The 17,572-nt window shown below is 35.7% G+C and overlaps 3 protein-coding genes across 3 annotated transcripts; all 3 read right to left on the minus strand.

Annotated features, from left to right (window-relative positions):
- Positions 1-1,709: 1,709 nt before the first annotated feature.
- On the minus strand, positions 1,710-2,469 carry LOC106961482 (C-type lectin domain family 10 member A-like). The gene is made up of 3 exons (XM_015055244.1): positions 2,311-2,469; positions 2,131-2,228; positions 1,710-2,065 (listed from the first exon to the last, which is right to left on the minus strand). Exons 1-3 carry the CDS (start codon positions 2,467-2,469, stop codon positions 1,921-1,923), a joined length of 402 nt encoding a protein of 133 aa, XP_014910730.1. The 3' UTR covers positions 1,710-1,920.
- A 4,961-nt stretch (positions 2,470-7,430) lies between these two features.
- On the minus strand, positions 7,431-12,372 carry LOC106961480 (C-type lectin domain family 12 member B-like). The gene is made up of 6 exons (XM_015055242.1): positions 11,309-12,372; positions 10,840-10,938; positions 9,567-9,782; positions 9,317-9,468; positions 9,113-9,228; positions 7,431-8,093 (listed from the first exon to the last, which is right to left on the minus strand). Exons 1-6 carry the CDS (start codon positions 11,361-11,363, stop codon positions 7,934-7,936), a joined length of 798 nt encoding a protein of 265 aa, XP_014910728.1. The 5' UTR covers positions 11,364-12,372; the 3' UTR covers positions 7,431-7,933.
- Positions 12,373-12,981: 609 nt separating this feature from the next.
- On the minus strand, positions 12,982-15,827 carry LOC106961485 (C-type lectin domain family 12 member B-like). Its single transcript, XM_015055247.1, has 6 exons — positions 15,689-15,827; positions 15,394-15,483; positions 14,609-14,782; positions 14,217-14,365; positions 14,017-14,132; positions 12,982-13,682 (listed from the first exon to the last, which is right to left on the minus strand). Exons 1-6 carry the CDS (start codon positions 15,735-15,737, stop codon positions 13,538-13,540), a joined length of 723 nt encoding a protein of 240 aa, XP_014910733.1. The 5' UTR covers positions 15,738-15,827; the 3' UTR covers positions 12,982-13,537.
- Positions 15,828-17,572: the final 1,745 nt, after the last annotated feature.

The raw sequence follows: 17,572 nt of genomic DNA on the forward strand, positions 1-17,572 counted from the left end.
TTTCATGTAAAGCACCTTGAAATGCATTTTTGCTGAAATGTGCTATACAAATAAAATTTGACTGATTGATGACTGATGTCCTGTCCATACTGTGTTAAGCACTCATTCACTCATTCAGCTCACCTGCCATGCCTGATTGCTTACCTGTTCCACCTGGGCCTCGCCCTACTGAAACACCCCTCAGCCTCTGCTTCCTGGCCATGAGCCAGTAGAGATCCAGCGTTTCCTTCCAAGCCGTCAGTGTTTCTACGACCCAAGCTCTGCCTCACGACCACCGATCATCACCTGCCCCTCAAAGCTAAGTTTGCCCTCTCTGTCCTCCTGTGTATGACCTCTGCCTTATCATTGACAAAGTCCCTGGGTGTTGCATTTTGGATCTCCTGGTGGAGATCTTCATTGCTTCCACTGGTTTCCTGCATCCCCCTGTCGTCAGACCCTCTGTTCCTCTGCTCCACCCGTCCACCGCTCTGCAGTGCTGTGTTTGATGACCTCTCCCTGAGCAGAAACCAGTATCTGAAAATAAACTGTTTTCCTTTCATATACTCCTGTGTGTGGTTGAATTTCCGGGTCCTTACAACAACTTTATAATTGCCATATTAAAGACACAGAATAGAAATGGTGTTTCCCTCAAAAAGCATTATATTTGTATTTAATAACATCACAGTTTTTTACAAGCATGAAATATTTGGGGGGGAAACACGGCATCTGTAAAAGACAAAACTAGTAAAAATACAGCGATGCTGTAGAGTAAACACAATATTTTAAATCACAATACAGGGTGAAACAAGTTTAATTTATTTGAGCAAACTGTCATCAAAAAACTATATTTTATTAATGATTAGTAAATAATGAATATTTTTCCTAATTGCTGTGAAATAAAAACTGAATCCTCGTATATAAATGAAACGTAATAAAAAAATCTTTAAATTTAGTCTTTTTTATTCACTACACTTTGGGCTGTGATGATAAAGTCTAATCTGATTTACTTCTTTACTTTAGGTTTTATGAACAAGAGGTTTTCCCTCCACCAAACTGTTTAAAACAAACCATATAGAATAGCGCCCCCTGGTGGCAGCAGGTTGGAGCAGCTCTGCTACATTACATTAGTTTTTTCTTTTCTAGACTTTAGTAGAAAAGACTAAAAACTAAAAGACTAAAACATTGAGATACCAGTATAATAACACCTACAGAACATTAACATGCTTCACTCCATCAGATGTTTCTATTTTCAGAGTTTTGTGTTAAATTCTCATAAAAGCCACAAATATGAAGAAGAATCTTAAAAAGGACAAATAATGTTCACATATTTTTGTCTACTCTAAAAGTAGTAAGATTAAATTATTTACTGAAAACTATGAGCACATCGATCCATACACTGTAAAAACAGTAAATAGTCCAGTAAAATGCCGGTTGAAACAAATCCACCATAAAATTAAAGGTAAAACATTTTTCTTTCACGGTTAGACGACATTGTCATTGTTTACTTTAAAGTTTAAAAATGGTGCTGGTGTAAATGATTTACTGGAAAAGAAAATGTTTTCCCTAAAATCAACATGAATACAACTCATAAAATTAATGTTCAATTTACTTTTAACAGATTAATTTATTTCACATCAAAATCAACAGTTTTAGATGTTTAACTGATTTTTTCTGTCATAATTTTACTGTTTATTACTGTTGAATATATATTTTAGTTGTAGTGACAAACAGTAAAAACATATTTTTCAAAGAACAACAATGCAAATATAATTTATATATGATTATGAACTGATCGATAGCCAATTTATTTCCTTTAATTAGCAGATGAGGTCATTTAAACCACCAAAAAAAGGCAAGATACTTCATATAAGACAATTGAACTTTAAACTATGATGTTTCAGTTTAGATGGTGTAAACATCCTGGTGGAGAACAGAAACCGTTTAAGTGGAAACTCTGAAGGCTTCCTGCTCACAGACGACCTTGCTGAAGGTCGTAGATGTTGTCGGCAGCCAGCTGTCGGTGAGATTCCTCCAGGCCAACACCTCCGCAAACGAACCCAACGGGTTGACATCATTCATCCAAAACCTTTGGACACAAACACCGTCAAAGAAAACATCATTTTATTTATTTGTTTCTGTAGAAACTCTTACCCTAAAGTGTCTCTACATCCGTCGATCCAGACCCAGCTGCTGTCGATGTTCTGCAGGCCCAGCCAGTAGAAGCTGCTGCTGAGGTTACTGATGAAAGCCTGGGGAGAAACATTGTCATTAAATGCTCAGATTATTTTAGTTTTTAAATTATTACCTATTAATATTGGTGCTGGAGCTCACCTGTTGCTCTGGATTATTAATAACAACCAGATCTGCAGATCTGTTCTGACAGAACCGACGACTTTCTTCCCAGTTCAGCTCGGTGTCGTTGCTGAACCAGTAGCACTTTTCCTGGAACCAGAACCATCCATCTGGACACAGCCGGCACTCTGCAGCCATCACAGTAAGACAGGATTAATACAGAGCAAAACCAGCAGAGTTTATCATGCTGTGCTTTTTAAAGGTGACCTGTTATGCTTCCTTGAACAGGTTAGGAGAAGTTTATGGGCTACAGAACATGTTTTGCTCAGAATCAGGGATTTCATTCTGCTCAGTTCTGCCTATGTCTGTCTCTTTCGGGCCTCTGTCTCTTTAAATCCAAATAAACTGCTGCTAGGCACACTTACATGTGAAAATGACTGCAATTATACAACTGTACTTCTTTGAAAAGCAGAAGTGGGGGTTCCTGCACAACCAACAAGAATACAGCAAGTGGCAAGTCAACAGCAGCCATTGTACAGCCCATACTCAGGACCCTGCCAACAGCCATCAGCATCTACAATCTCTTTTTGAAGGATCTGAATTAATGAGCTACATTATTTTATTTTCCTTTGGTATCAATAAACTATTTCTGAATTTGAAAACCAGCTGACCAAACATGCTGAAGCTCAGTTTGGGTTGCTAGGTAAATAAGTCTGTGAAAGCTAATTTTCTTCAAATAATTTAGAGTTATGTTCCAGAGAAAACAATCGGAGGCTGTGGTCCGCTGCACTTCATTATTAAGGTCACTGTCTTGCCGTATCCACTGTAAATATGGCAAGACATTTTACACTTAAAACTACAGCAACTATTTACATTACATCTAATTTCAGTGTTCTCCTAGAGAAAACTTTGAATAATCATCTAATCACATATAATCGAGTTTCTCACCTCCAGCGGGACAGAAGCAACTGACGGAGAAGTTTGTGGATGTGAGGATGAATCTGAGCTTCTGGTTGAGCTTTTCCTTCTCTCTGCATGTCCGCTCAGACGCCAGCTCCAGCCTGCTGACTCTCGCTTTCTGTTTCTTTATTTCTAAACAGCCTTCGAACGACAGAAAACACCACAACACTCTGTCATTATGTGACCTTTGACCTCTCATTACTGCACTGCAGAGTGCTCTGCAGCTAAAAATGTTAAAAGATAAACACGAGGATAAAGAGACTCACTCCAGGTGATGATGCTGATGCTCACCGCCTGCAGGACGAAGGCTACCCCCAACACCAGCAGCAGCAGACGGAAACGAGAACAAACGTCTTTTTTACCGTCTGCTGGTGGAATTAAACCAGATATAATAAATATTTCTGCTTTTACAGCCACTGGTTACGTTTTACAGCAGAAAAGTTTCCAAAGCATCAATTTAATAAATCTGTTTATTCACAAAGCAAAAGAGTTTAAATGCTCTCATCATGTGAACATGACAGCAGATCAGGATTTCTGTACAAAATACTGATTAATGATGTTAAAAAACTGTAAATATTTATCTTTCAATCCATAAATCGTATTTTTTTTTTCTGGCTGAAGTTTTAATCAGAAAAAAATAAATTTGAAGACTGAAACATGAGCCTGTTTGGTTTTTGAATGTTTCTTAAAAAATAGTTATGTTAATATTATGTTGTTGGTTAAATTGATCCATTTTAAAGTTAAACTAATCTAAAACAAATATTGAAAACTTTTCCTGTTTGAAACTTCTGCTTGGTTTAATAAACACAATCAGCATTTATAATGAAAGTGGTTTGATTTGAACAGTTCATTTATTTATGCACCTTCTAAAAAAGACAGAAAATAAATGTAAAACAAATTTTAAATAAACGATCTAATGTGTCTGTTTTCTTCTGTATAGTTTTTTTCTACACAGAAAAAAAAATTAAATGCATTTTAAATAATGTGGTCTGTTATTTGTAAGAGGTAAAAAACATTATTGCACTAAATATTTACTGTAATGATTAGAAATAGAGTTAATAATTAGGTACAAACATGTTTTTGGTAAAAGTTTGGGATTCTGACTATTGATCATTTGACCATAAATGCACATGATGGTTAAACCCAACAATATTTTAGACAAAGATGAAAAAAATAGACATCAGTGTTCATTAAGTTTATTAGTTTTAATGATCCGATTGACTCTGGTTTGAACTAGAAGTCCAGTCTTGGTTTCAGGTATTTCTCTTTGGTTTTTAATAATTTGCTGCCTCCTTCTGCATTTTTCCGTTTGTTGTCATAAGCTGTTTTACTGCATCAGGTTTTATCTGTTCATCTGTCATCAGTTTACTTCCTGTTTCCTGTTTTTCAGGTTTTATCTTGTGTTTTCTAGTCTTTCCTAGAGGCTGTTTGGTTTTCCCTTGGTTTTCTGTTCATGTCTCTGTAATTAACTAGATTATTAAACCTTTCTCTGAGTTGTCGCCTTTAGTCAAGGCTTGTTGGTTTCCTGTTGATCTTTAGGTGTAAAAACTTTCAGTTCGTCTAAATCTTGGATCTTTGTCTTAACCACAAATCAAGACACTAGTTGCTGATTTATTGATTATGTCTTTTCCTTTTCTTGGTTCTATGTACTACTTTACTACTTTAATTTTATTTAAACCTCTTAAACATGCAGATCTAAAAGCTGGTTTCCCAGATTCCTATATCAAAGCAGCTAATTATTGTAGCTAGCTTTAAAAAGCGCTATCAATGATTTTTATTTGAAACAGGCAGAGTTTCAATCCGATTTAATCCAGAAGTCATAAAAATGAAGGAAACGTTTTCAAACAGCTTCACTAAATAAAAAAATATTTCACCTGCTGGTTACATTTAAGGAATATGTCAGATATTAGAAGTTTTTCTCCAGGAATAAAATGTCAGTCACTAACAGAATCTTTTTTTTATCATTCCTCCTAATTTAAAACTGAGTTATTCTTGAGAAACTTCAGGTTTTCAGACGTTGAAATGTTTGCAGGGAGTCTCTTACCTGATTCAGGCGTCTTTACATTTTCCTGAACCTTCTTAGTGTTGATTTCTGCCGACATAATTTAAAGTTTTAACTCTGACAGCAGAAAGAAAAGTAAGAGCCGATCTCGTCACGATACTGGAAAATAATCCCACTGATACTTTATGCAAAGCAAAGTTTTCTCTTCCTGTTTTGAAGACCTTCCAAACAGGTTGTCCACTGTGTGGAAAGCACCTAAACATCCGATTTTACTGCAGTTTGCATGAAGCTCAACTATGAATACAATTTAGTAAGTTAAGCTAACTGTTACTTTAGCTTCACACAAATCCATGTTGCAGAGCTACAATGTTATGATCGGACAAAAAACCTCAGCAGTTCAGCAGACGAAGAAGGAACCATGTTTTAGTATCCATCCCCTGGCTGATACGTTTCGTTAACCTTTTCTCTGATTGGTTGGAGTGTTCTTTAGTCTTTGTTCCCTGTAGCCAGGGATACTGATGGACCAGTGAATGGACCTTCCAGAACCAGAACCAGTCTTTATATCATAATCACTGGAAACACTCAGACGACCAGCGCCAATTGGTTGGACCTCTGTTGAATTCGGTCACTTTAAAGGGGGTAAATAGTTTAACTTTTATTATGTTGAATAATTTTGTCATTGTTTGGTAGAAATCCGTTTTCACTTTGAAATTAAAGCTGCAGATTTTAACTTTTAAATTAAAAAAATATGTTTTTATGTATTTGTTAAAATGCTCACAGTAGGAGACACATAATCAGTGAAAAGATCGATCTCCTCCGCCTCCCAGAGCTTTTATTGCCATCTGAAGAAATGCACCAAAAACAGCCAATCAGAGCCAGGAGCGTTTTAACGCTGCCAATCACCCTCCTGTACTCGCTGCTAAATGTGTTGATGGGAGAAAAACAACTCACTGTTACAGGAAAACTGTTTACTTGCCATCATCAGCAGCTATGCTAACTAGCTTTAGCATTTGTGGCAGACTCTGCTAGCTGCACTGTCGTCAGGGTGATTGACAAGACTAAGATCTGCCTCCTGGATCTGATTGGTTGTTTGCAGTTGATACTGGGAGAAAGAAGAAGAAGTTTATTTTTCTCAGATTATCTGTCTCATAACAAACGTCATGGTGAGTTTCAACAAATAAGTAGGAAAATATACATTTTATAAAAGATACATCCTGCAGTTTTAAAGTTTTTTCTTTTTTGTAAATTTTTTGTCAAAAAAGTCCAATTTTTTTGATTATGATTGATTTATAAAAGTGTCGTAATTATTTCTGTTTTTCACTTTAAACCAATTTTTATCATAAGATGTTGACCAAAGTCTAAAAATAACTAAACCACAGATATCATGATAAAATATTGAGCAGGTACATATTTTTACAATCTGCACATCAACAGATGATTAGAAAACTTCTATTCAAAAGTTTGTTTGTAGTAAAATCAGTTTTGTAGACACACATTATGCTGTAAAATCCAATGTTTTTGCAGTTCTGCTCTTTGATGTTTACATAAACTGTACAAAGATATTTTTTAAGTGACACTGTGAAAGAAGCAGAAAGAGGTTTTGAGGCTGAGAGAAGATGCAACTTCAGAAACTTAATATAAATAAATTACTTCCTCATAATCTCTTAGAAACCGATGTCACAACTTAACACCAACATATGATGACAGTGTGATTTCTTTAAGTAGAATGGAAACTATTCTCAGAAATAGTTCAGTTTCCAAACCGACCAAATGGTTTATGTATGTGATGTTAGAAATGTTTTCTTTTAAATGAATCTGGCTGAAAACAGAGAAATAAAATCTAAATCAGTTACACAGTTCAGTTATAAAGAACCAGGCTAATAAGAACAAAACCAAAGTTTTGACCCAAGTCAGTCGGAAAAGTAATTCTGGCTAAAAACAAAGAAAAAAAAGTTTTCTCTCCTAAATTTGTGATATTTAGCAAAAAATAAAATAAAATTCTTCTGTATAACTGACCCAAAGCAGAAATCATTTTGCGAAATCTGGAATATTTATGAAAATATTGTAAGTTCATTAATATGCAGCCTACCATTTAAACTAATTAAATTAAATTGATGCATTCAATTCAATAAAACAAAAGCATATTTGGGTGCAGTAAAGTCTGATTGAGTAAAAAAACACTGAATGTAATAAAATAGAACAGAAATTCCTTTATTGTTTCTCAAATTTTGTTGCATCAGCAAAGTGACAAGCAATCAAAGCAAAAAGATTCAAACATAAGAATAAAAAACATTAAAAAATTAATAAAGAATACAATATTAATCTGTGCAGATAAAATATTAAAAATGAGTAGAAGCTGTGAAACCAGCTTGCTTCTGAACACTTAGTGGGTTAAATATGATGCAACACTTTTTACAAAGACAAATTAAATGTTTGTCTTTGTAAGAAGACAAACATTTAATTTGTTTAAATGTTTGTCTTTGCTTCTTTCTTTTTGCTCTGTCTGTGGTTGTAATTTCAAAGCAACACATTTCTCTGAAGTTTGATTTTATCGTGAACTCGAGTCGCGCGGCTCTGTCACCACAAACAGACTAACGAGCTGCAAACTCTGTTCGCTGGAGCAGGAGGTCAAGAAAAGCTCATTTAGGTAGCAGACATTTGTTTCTGTAAACCCGCAGTGTTGGGTCAAAGGTCAGAGAATCACCTGGCTCTGGCTTCAAGCTTCACCAGGGCTTCTTGCTCACAGATGAATTTGTTCAGAAAGCCGTTATCTGATGTGTCCCAGCTATTTGTCGGAGTTTTTCCTGGGATCAGCAGAGCAAACGGACCAGAGGGACCATAAACTGATCCCATCCAGAACCTTCAAAACATTATGACGGTTAAATTCTGCTGGTTCAAAACCGAGTGAATATAAACAGAAATGATACAGAAAAACTACAAGGTCATGGATAGAAGTGATATTCAGACGCCGAAGAGTGGAAACTCACATTTTATGATTTTTCTGGAATGTAACTGTAAAATACTTAAGAAAAATGACTTAATGTGGATTTCTACCTACTGCATATCAATCAATCAAGTTTATTTGTATATCATATTTTAGCAAGAGGCTTTTACATCATAAAAACACAAAAATAAAAATTCATAACAAAAAGTTACCAATTTGAGAAGAAACAATGATACATTTTATTGAGTGCATTTATCAAAATCACTGATAAAAATCAAATATGTTGGTCAATATTACATTTACTCACATTTACTTGAGTAAAAGGGAAAAAATTACTTTTCGGAGAATTTGTACCGCGCTGTATTTTTTATGTTCACTTATTTTAATGTGAAGTATTGTTACCCTTACTTGAGTAAAGTTTCTAGATCCTGTGAGTAACTTCACTGAATGAAGAACCAAAACGTCACCAGACAGTTTGTATTAAAATGTCTGTATGGTGAAAGGAACTGATTTGGGAAAATGTTCCTTTGCTCTAATTTTGTAAGTTTGGTTTTATATATGAACCATTTGGACCTTAAAATACCAAAACTTCCAGGTAATGTTATATTTCAGTCTGTCTGATGATGTCATCTTGAAAGACTAAACGATTGATAATTTGATCAGTTACTTTTTACCAAATACTTTTTTACTTTTACTAGAGTAAAGCTTTTGTCCACTCTGCCCACCTCTGGTCAATGCTCTAATTATTTTTGTTTCAAAATAAACTCTAAGCAGGTGGATTTAATCTTGATTTGAACATTCATTTTGTCGCCTTCCTGGAATAATAATCCCAAGTTTTTCCCCAAAAAATGGATTTTGGTGATTATTTTAGGAAGGTGACAACAAACACTGGTTTTTCTATGTTGTTTATTTTACGTTTAATTAAAGTTTCTTACCCCAGAGTGTCATTACGTCCGTCAGTCCACACCCATCTGTTGTTAATTTCACGCAAACCCAACCAGAATCCATGATATTCATCATAGTAAGACTTAATCTGTTTACTGAGAAACTCCTGAAAGTCATTTGGTTTAAAATCATTACTTTTATATTTTAAAAGTTAAAAATGTAATTTTCAAAGATGAAGCTGTGCTGGAGCTCACCTGTTCTTGCAGGTGATCAATAGTGACCAGATCTGCGGATTTGCTTTTGCAGTGCTCATCGCTTTGCTTCCAGGTTTTCCAAGGTTGTTCATCAATAAACAGATAGCACTTTTTCTGAAACTCAACCCATCCTTCCTGACATGGCCGACACTCTGTCAACGTGAAGCAAACGGAGAGACGAGCCGCTTTCAGCATCAGTTAGGAGTAATCATTGCTTTGTTTTCAGGAAGGTCACATGACACCAACTCACTTTCGCCACTGCAGTAATTTGAGACTTGAACATTTTTGAATTTCAGAAAAAAGTTCAGCCATAAGTTCAGGTCATTATTCTCATGAGTCAACACTTCACTGTGATTCTGTAGTTTTCCCATCTTCATCTCCAGCTCCTCGCTGTAGTTTTGTAGTTTTCCCATCTTCATCTCCAGCTCCTGGGAAGTTGCTTTCTGTTGGTACATCTGAAGACACACTACAAATGACAGAGGGGAATTAAGTGAATTACAGGCAGGTTGTTTGTTTTAATCCAAATGTACATTAGAAAACTCTTAAACTTTTAAGTAAATTGCCAGAAATGTGCAGTTAGGATATCAGAGGATGCATCAACTAGCTGCAGATGCTAAATGCTAACAGAAGCCCTGAACCGTTTGTCCATGTTGAAAGCCTGACTATTTTCCCATTATTATTATTATTATTATGTCTCTCCACTGAATATTGTCACAAGTTTAACAACTTTTGACTTGCTTTTATTGTCAGGATATTTAGGCTGGTCTGACTTAATCTACATGGAAATCAAAGTTGAAATTAACTAATTAAGCATCGTATAAAGTAATGTTTATTTAGCCTTGGTATGATTTGGATACATGCAGAGCTGCCTGTAACATATTGACTTATTATTATGGTTCTTTTCAGCACATTTGAATGCAGTGGGGTTTTTTTTATTTGAAGTTTTTTGTTTGTTTGTTTGTTTTTTCATAAAGTACCTTAAAATTATATTCTTGATCAGGTGACACACATTTCCCACCATGGTGTAGTAAATACACATTTATTTGTAGTATGATTTGTATACTAAGTATTTTTCTGTGTCTCATTTCAGTTTCATACCTTTTTGCATTAAATCCTCTTCAGAAACGACAGCCTGAAGCAACACACAGTTTAGCAGCGAAGGACTCCGACTCACATTAACGCTACACTTCTTTTAACGCCGTCCTGCAGTTGAAATCTTTAGTGACGAAAAGCATCATAAAAAATGCCGACTTGGTGGACCAACCAGCGAGGAGCCCACTGCTTCCAGCTCCGTTTCAGTTTTGTGTATAAATCAGTTTGAAAACCATAAATCATTTTTCCTTTAACTTATGAACAACTTTTCTGCTGGTGTGTCACCAGAAATCTAAATAAAATTAGTAAAAATAAGGAAATAAACACAATACACAGGTTTGTGCTTGCAAAGTGAAAGCTGTAGCTTCAAAATAATCTGAGTTAACTACAGGCTAGTGGATTAAAATGTTATAAAAGAAAAGGAGACTTACTCCAGATGTTGGCCACAATGCTTCCCACCAGGAGGAAACTAATTATCCACAAACACGACAGACGACTGGAACAAGTTATTGATGTTTTTTCTTTTCTCTCTGCAGGACACGGAAAATTCAATAATCACAATTTTGCACCAACAGAACGGTTTCTTGCTTTTTAAAAGAAAAAAAGCTCAAGAAAACATTACATCTAGGTCTGTTAGGTTTAGGTTTCATTATTTTTACAGTAAAACAGATTTTTAAAAAAGAGGAAAAACTTTAATATTAACATAAAACATGGAAGTTCAGTTGAGAATATTTTTGACCAAGTTTACCACTAACTTTTAATTAACCAAAATAAGTTCAATAAGAAACCTAAATATGAAACAAAACAGTTTTAATAATCTGTTTTTCATCCAGTCTTTCACCAAAAACCTGACCAAGCAAAATGTACATTTATATTTTACACCAAACACGAGTAACTCACCGTTTGAAATGGTTTGAACATTTTCATAAATCTCTTCATGTGAGTCTTTGGCCATCGTTAAAGTCTCAAAGGTCTGCAGATGAATATGTTTTAATTTTGTCTATGACCTCTAAGTCTCTGTTGCTATGCTGGATCCTGATTCTCTGAGGAGACACTGAAAGCTAAAGACAACACACGTTTGAGCAGTTTCTCACTTCAACCTCATCAGTTTTCCCACCTTTTATTTCTGATAGGTGTGATCTCGCTTTGAGCAATGAGGCTGCAGTTTAATCACAAGTTCTCAAAAACAAAAGTTACAGTCTAAGCTGAACAACAACCTAAATATGCTAAGCTTTCTTTGGCCAGACCACACAGCAAAAAGTGAAGTAGAGCAGAAACAGAAACCCAGAGCATCTGTGGTCTGGTAGACAAAGTCATCCGGTCTGCCAGCCCAACACACACAGAGACAACCATTCACCCTCACTGTAAAGTTCTGCTTTATCCACGGGGCATTGGACTTCTAGAGTTCATTTAGTCCACTTGGCTAAAACTCCAGTCCACTTGCATAGCAGGTCAGGTTCGTTTGGGAAGGCGTGAATGCAAACCAAACAACTGAACTCAGAGCTACCAACAAACCGGGTTTGTGGGCTTTGTTCGGTTGAAGTGAGCTGAGCTGTGGTTCAAATGAGTCTCTGAACGCCAAACGGACCAGAAACCGCTCCAAGAGCAGGAAATGGGTTTGTTGTGGTATTCTGGGTAAATACAACCACAACAAACTTGAGAGCCAAGCCTGGCGAGAGAAATGACTCACCGCCTTTTACCAAAAACAAAACGCTGCTCCATTTCTGTTTACATTTCATGAAAAATAAAACATTAAAAGGTTTGAACTGAAGAGGAGCCCAAAGCGCTTCACAATGCAGTCATACACACACACACACACACACACACACACACAGATGGTGGCATGCTACTGGATAGTAGCCACAACTGCCCTGGTTCAGTCAGACAGAGCAGGTCGCCAGGCGGCCTGACCAGAGTCCCTGAAAATTAAACTCAAGACAAAAAAAGTATTTGGTAAAAACTGATCAAATTATTAGTCCTTTAACATTTCAGCATTACATCATCCCACAGACCAAAATATAAAGCTAAATAGAAACTTTGGTATTTTAAGGATGAAAATGACAATAATTCATACAAGTAAGAAAAAGTAATAAAATCAGGCACAATAAAATATTATAGCTTATGAAACTTTAACAAAAACTGCAGGTGTGTCTGTGTAAAACTGTCACGAGTAGTGGTGGTAGGAGGTGAGGAGAGACGCAGGATCCAGGTATAGATGAAAAATTATGAGTTTAATGAAAATGCTCAGTCAAAAACTGGCAGGCAGCACGGCGGAAAACACGGAGGCTCAGCACTGGTAGCAACTGACTCAAAACAAAGACTGACACGATGAGCGAAAGCCGGCCCAGGACTTGGCAGTTCAACTGCGCCTGCAGACTAAGACACGTAGACCTACGTTTGACAAACTTAAACACAGACAACAGGTGAGACTAAATACACTGGGAGGGTAATCACAGGAACGAGACACAGCTGGGATCAATCAACGGGGAGGACAGGACAGAAACAGGACTAAACACAGGAAATGTCAAAAATAAACACACAGAAACACAGATCATGACAAAAATGGGCCAATCTGTAGGTTAAAACATGATTTATTTGTGAAATAATGTTTTTTGAGCCCATTATGTGGAGATTTAAAACAGGCCGGTCCAGTGAATTCATGTGTTCATCAGGCATCATGTCCCAACATGTTTCATCAAGAAGTCGAGTTTTACCAGAAGTCAAACCTCTACAGGTCATGACAGAGGAAACACAGAAACGATTACAAAACTGTTTTCAACATTTACAGAACATAAACTGATTTACACACATTTGTAAAGGAAAAGCTGCCACAGATTAAGTTTCCTCTGTGTTACAAAAAGATTAATTTCTGTTTAAAATAAGCAAAAGAACCTAAATTTAAACTTAGTTTCTTTTTTAAGTGACACCAAATCCAAATAAAACAGAAACAGCGTCACAAACCTTTTGACCTCCAGTACAGGCTGAACAAAACTCTGAGGAAATAATTTTCTTTAATTTATTTAATTAAAATTAAAAAAAACAAGCAGAACAAGTAAACTGAGGCCAAACAGGAAGTTTCTGCTTGGTTTTTAAATCAAAAGTGGTGAAAATCCTGTTTTGTTGAAGCTGCTATGACCTTGTTAGAGCTTTTCCCTCGCAGATGAATCTGTTTTTAAATTCGGAGTCGGCTTTGGCCCAGCTGGTTGTGGGATTCCTGTTGGGAACCAGCAGCGCATTTTTCCCAGGAAAGGAAAATGGTTTCTGCATCCAGAACCTTAGAGAGCGAAACATCAGGATGTCAACACATTCACAAGTTCATCTAAAATAAGAGAAACTTTCATTTCTCACAGCATTTCTGCTTCATTTTAAGGAAACTCTCAATTTGAGGCTAAAATACAGATTTTTATGCATCTCAGTGGCAGCAGGTTTTATCTTCCCTTTGTATGAAAAGTGTTTTAACATTTCAAACTCTTGGTTTTAATTCTAATTCTTTTTCAATATTTACTCTTTTTAGCTGTTTAAGTTGGACTTTTGTAAACATGGATTAACGTTTTACGGTGCAATCCTGATAAAATGGGATGAAGGTGAAATAAAAACCACTTCCTTACCCCAGAGTATCGACCCGTCCATCAACCCAGACCCAGCTGCTGCCCGTCTGGTTCAGTCCCAGCCAGTATCCGTGATTTTTATCAAAGTAGAAGTCTGTTCGATTACTGATAAACTCCTACAAGTTTAAAAAAACAGAAATAATCAGATGAGACGTTTTTCCGTTTTGGTCGTTTGTTGACGCGTTGGTGGCAAAGCGAACCGGTTCTTCCAGATTATCGATAACCACCAGGTCTGCATGGCGGTCCTGGCACAGCTGCCGAGCTTCCTGCCAGGTAAACCAGCCGTCTTCATGAAACAAATAGCACCTGTGCTGGAACAGAGTCCAGCCTCGCCTGCACGGCTGGCACCCTGCTGCGGAAAACACCAAACCACGTTCACACACAAACACAACCGTCCGCATGTTTTCACACAATCACAGTTACAGTTTAACACACTAACCAGATTTTTTTATTTCAGCTACAGAAAACGAAAATGTTTTAAATTTAAAACTTTATTTTGTTAGTTTTTTTTTTATTCTGTTTGTTATTTTATTAGTGTTTGTTTCAGTTAACTTTACTAACCTCGATCTGAGGGCCGTATAAACGTACTCACTGTTTTCACGACAGAAATCTCTGACTGGGAACAGGTCAAAGGTCAGGATGACTCCCAGCATCCAGTTGAGGTCGTTTCTGTCTCTGAGGAGAATCTCGGCCCGATTCTCCAGGATTTCCATCTTCATCTTCATCTCACTGAGGTTCACTTCCTGTCTGTACAGAACGCCGCTCACTATGAAGAAACCAACAGAAAACATGTCAGAGATTTAGTTTAGTCTGCTGGAGCTTCAGCGAGTTCAGGACACAGTTAACTAATACTAAAACTAACTAAAACTAACAAAATAGTTTGGCTAAGATGCTAATGATAACACGCTAGCCACTCTACATGCTACTGATAGCCCCCATGCTAATGTTAGCCTTACAGCTAAAAGAAGCATTTTAGCTCATTTTTTATATGCTAGCAACAGTTAGCATGCTAAGTAAATGTAGCTAACTTTAGCATTTAGCTAATCTTTAGCATCAGAATGAAGGATTCTAACCAAGAGACACAATTTGGCAGGAACATTTTAAATTTCTTTAGAAATGTTCTAGTTTTTCATGCAACTTTATTAAAACTTTGAAAGCTGATTTAAAAAGTTAAATATTTTAACTTTGGCACAATATAATTAAAAAAACACTGAATGCTTATTTTATAATTATCTTTTCATGTCTTAACGTGGCTTCAGATGAAACATTTTGAATTTCCTTTTACAACAAATACACATTTACAAACCTTTGAAGTATTTTACTTTGCAAAAGAAGTATCTGATTATCTGATGTTTAATTTGGAAATGAAGATCTTACTGCGGATGATGATGATGATGCTGGCCGTCAGAAGGGCAGAAACGATCCCCAAACACAACGACCCGAAACGAGAGTCTGACTCTTCTTCACCTGTTTGATTAAAAAAATAAAATAAAATAAGCAAGACAGTGACGAGTTAAGATGCAAAATCTGACAAGAAGCTCAAACACTTTGTCAGCAGCACCTTTTAATCTTAAAAAGTTTACTTTTTAGGTTTCTGTAAGTTTTAAGTAAAAATTTCGAGTTTATTTGTTATTCTACTCAGTTATGTTGTAAAACTCTGAGATTCACGCACCTTTTGGAGGTTTATGGATGTTGTGGAAATCCAAGGCTCCATTCATCATCACCGCCGAGTCAGAAAAAACTTAAACATCAAAAACCAGAACGTTTCCATCGGACCGGATAATCCGCTCACCCGGCCCAGTCTGAGGAAATGAAGCAAGGAATCAGATTTAGTAAATTCTGACGTAGATCTGCGATCTTTAGAAACATCCACCCTGTTGCTCTACAAACTGTTGGCTCAGAAGTTTTCCTGTTACGCTTGTTTCCTGTTTTATGTTTCAGATCATCAGTAGAGCTGAGGTGCATTTAGATGATTATAAAAAAACATGAAAAAACTGAATCTTTCTCTGTACTCATTGTTCTTTTAAACCAATAAATTTTCTAAATCCTTTCCTGTTGATTGTTCAACCCTGATGTTCTTCTTCTGCAACTAATAATATGATGGCAGTTTTTTATGTTCCCTTTAGAAAACTACTTAACTCTCTCCCCTCTCATGTTAGTCCTAGAATTTGTAGATTTTGATGCTCATTTCTCTCAGAATATGTAAAATAATATGTTATAAAGACATTATTATTGTTAACTTATAACAATAACTTATTTTATATTTACTATGATATTGTTTTATTTATAATAATGTAATGATATTAATATATACTATAATATGAGTAATAATAATAATAATTTGTATTTTATATTATTAGTGGTATTATTATAGAAATAATAATAATCACAAGAATAAGAATAATGTATTTAGTGTTAAAACACCAAAATGGAAGCTGCAGGATTTAAAATATACAATTATTTATACATTTTGCATATTTACCAGACTCCTGCGGCATTGTGTTGTTAAAGCTGCCACAAAATCCTTTCTGAACAACCCTGGTTTATTTTGTGTGACATGAGAAATAAAGGCAAACGAAAACGCTAAAGTGAATTGCGATAATCATGCATCATAACATCGGATTGCAATTAAATCAAACAAAGTAAAAGTGAAGTTCTGCATCTTAAAGAGAGAAACATAAATGCTCTATATACTACAGTGTGGTTATCTGAGCAGAAATCCTCTTCTACAAAACACCTGCACTGATTTTAACGTGTAAATCTGGTATCAAGAGAAAACAAGAATCTCACCGTAGACTGTAATAATGGCAACCGCCACCAGGAGGAGACAAAGTGTCACCAAAAACACGAGCAGCCGCAGGAGAGACTGCAGCAGCTTCTGGTGAGAAAACAGGAAAATGACTCAACAATTCAACTAAAGACTGATTATATTAACTTTAAAATCTGTTTTTAACTTTAAAAGGTCATTCATGTTTAAACCCTGTGGTTATTTAAGTACATCAAATGGTATAAGTTCTGGAAAGTTCTGAGGATACTTGCTTTTCTCTTTCTTTGTTCTTTTTTTCATTTTTGGGCATCAGTGTATAAAATTGATCATTGAATATTTACTATGATAAAATCCACAGTAAACTCAAACAGCACCAAGATATTATATGAGAAAAAAAATCACTAAAGTTGTTTTGTTGCTTTGTAATTATAAAACTACAAGGTTTTATAAAGAACAAATTTATAAAACTATATAAAGTTGGTTTATAAAAGAAAGCCCATGTAGTTACTTTTATAAAGAAACCATAAAAGCCACTAACTATCAAACTAAACTTAGAAAAGTCTGACCAAAGATTCCCATATGCTGACTTTCAATCACAGTTTTTACATTTATTACGAGGAATTCAACCAAACTTAGATTTCATAGTAACTCAGTTAGTAAGTTCTTTCAAAGAGTCATAATAAATTGACATATTGTTACTCCTGTAGGTGGGAAGGATCTAGAGGTCTGTGCTGCAGCACATCTAAAGAAGCCTCTGATCACCAACCAATTAGCACTTAAAGAAAAGAT

Source organism: Poecilia latipinna, unplaced genomic scaffold, assembly GCF_001443285.1.
Source record: "Poecilia latipinna isolate Pla-1442-1.1 unplaced genomic scaffold, P_latipinna-1.0 Scaffold1305, whole genome shotgun sequence".
Taxonomy (NCBI): Eukaryota; Metazoa; Chordata; class Actinopteri; order Cyprinodontiformes; family Poeciliidae; genus Poecilia; species Poecilia latipinna.

Bases quoted from the DNA above. Each gene is read 5' to 3' on its own strand.
- LOC106961485 (XM_015055247.1), bottom strand. From the start codon at position 15,737: ATGATGAATGGAGCCTTGGATTTCCACAACATCCATAAACCTCCAAAA. The intron at 15,484-15,688 runs GTGCGTGAATCT...TTAATCAAACAG, and splicing joins CATCCATAAACCTCCAAAAG to GTGAAGAAGAGTCAGACTCT. The intron at 13,683-14,016 runs GTAAGGAAGTGG...TCGCTCTCTAAG, and splicing joins GGACGGGTCGATACTCTGGG to GTTCTGGATGCAGAAACCAT.
- LOC106961482 (XM_015055244.1), bottom strand. From the start codon at position 2,469: ATGGCTGCAGAGTGCCGGCTGTGTCCAGATGGATGGTTCTGGTTCCAG. The intron at 2,229-2,310 runs GTGAGCTCCAGC...GTTTCTCCCCAG, and splicing joins TTAATAATCCAGAGCAACAG to GCTTTCATCAGTAACCTCAG. The intron at 2,066-2,130 runs GTAAGAGTTTCT...TTGTGTCCAAAG, and splicing joins GGATGTAGAGACACTTTAGG to GTTTTGGATGAATGATGTCA.
- LOC106961480 (XM_015055242.1), bottom strand. From the start codon at position 11,363: ATGGCCAAAGACTCACATGAAGAGATTTATGAAAATGTTCAAACCATT. The intron at 9,783-10,839 runs GTAAGTCTCCTT...TGTCATTTGTAG, and splicing joins CATTGTGGCCAACATCTGGA to TGTGTCTTCAGATGTACCAA. The intron at 9,469-9,566 runs GTGAGTTGGTGT...TCACGTTGACAG, and splicing joins AAATTACTGCAGTGGCGAAA to AGTGTCGGCCATGTCAGGAA.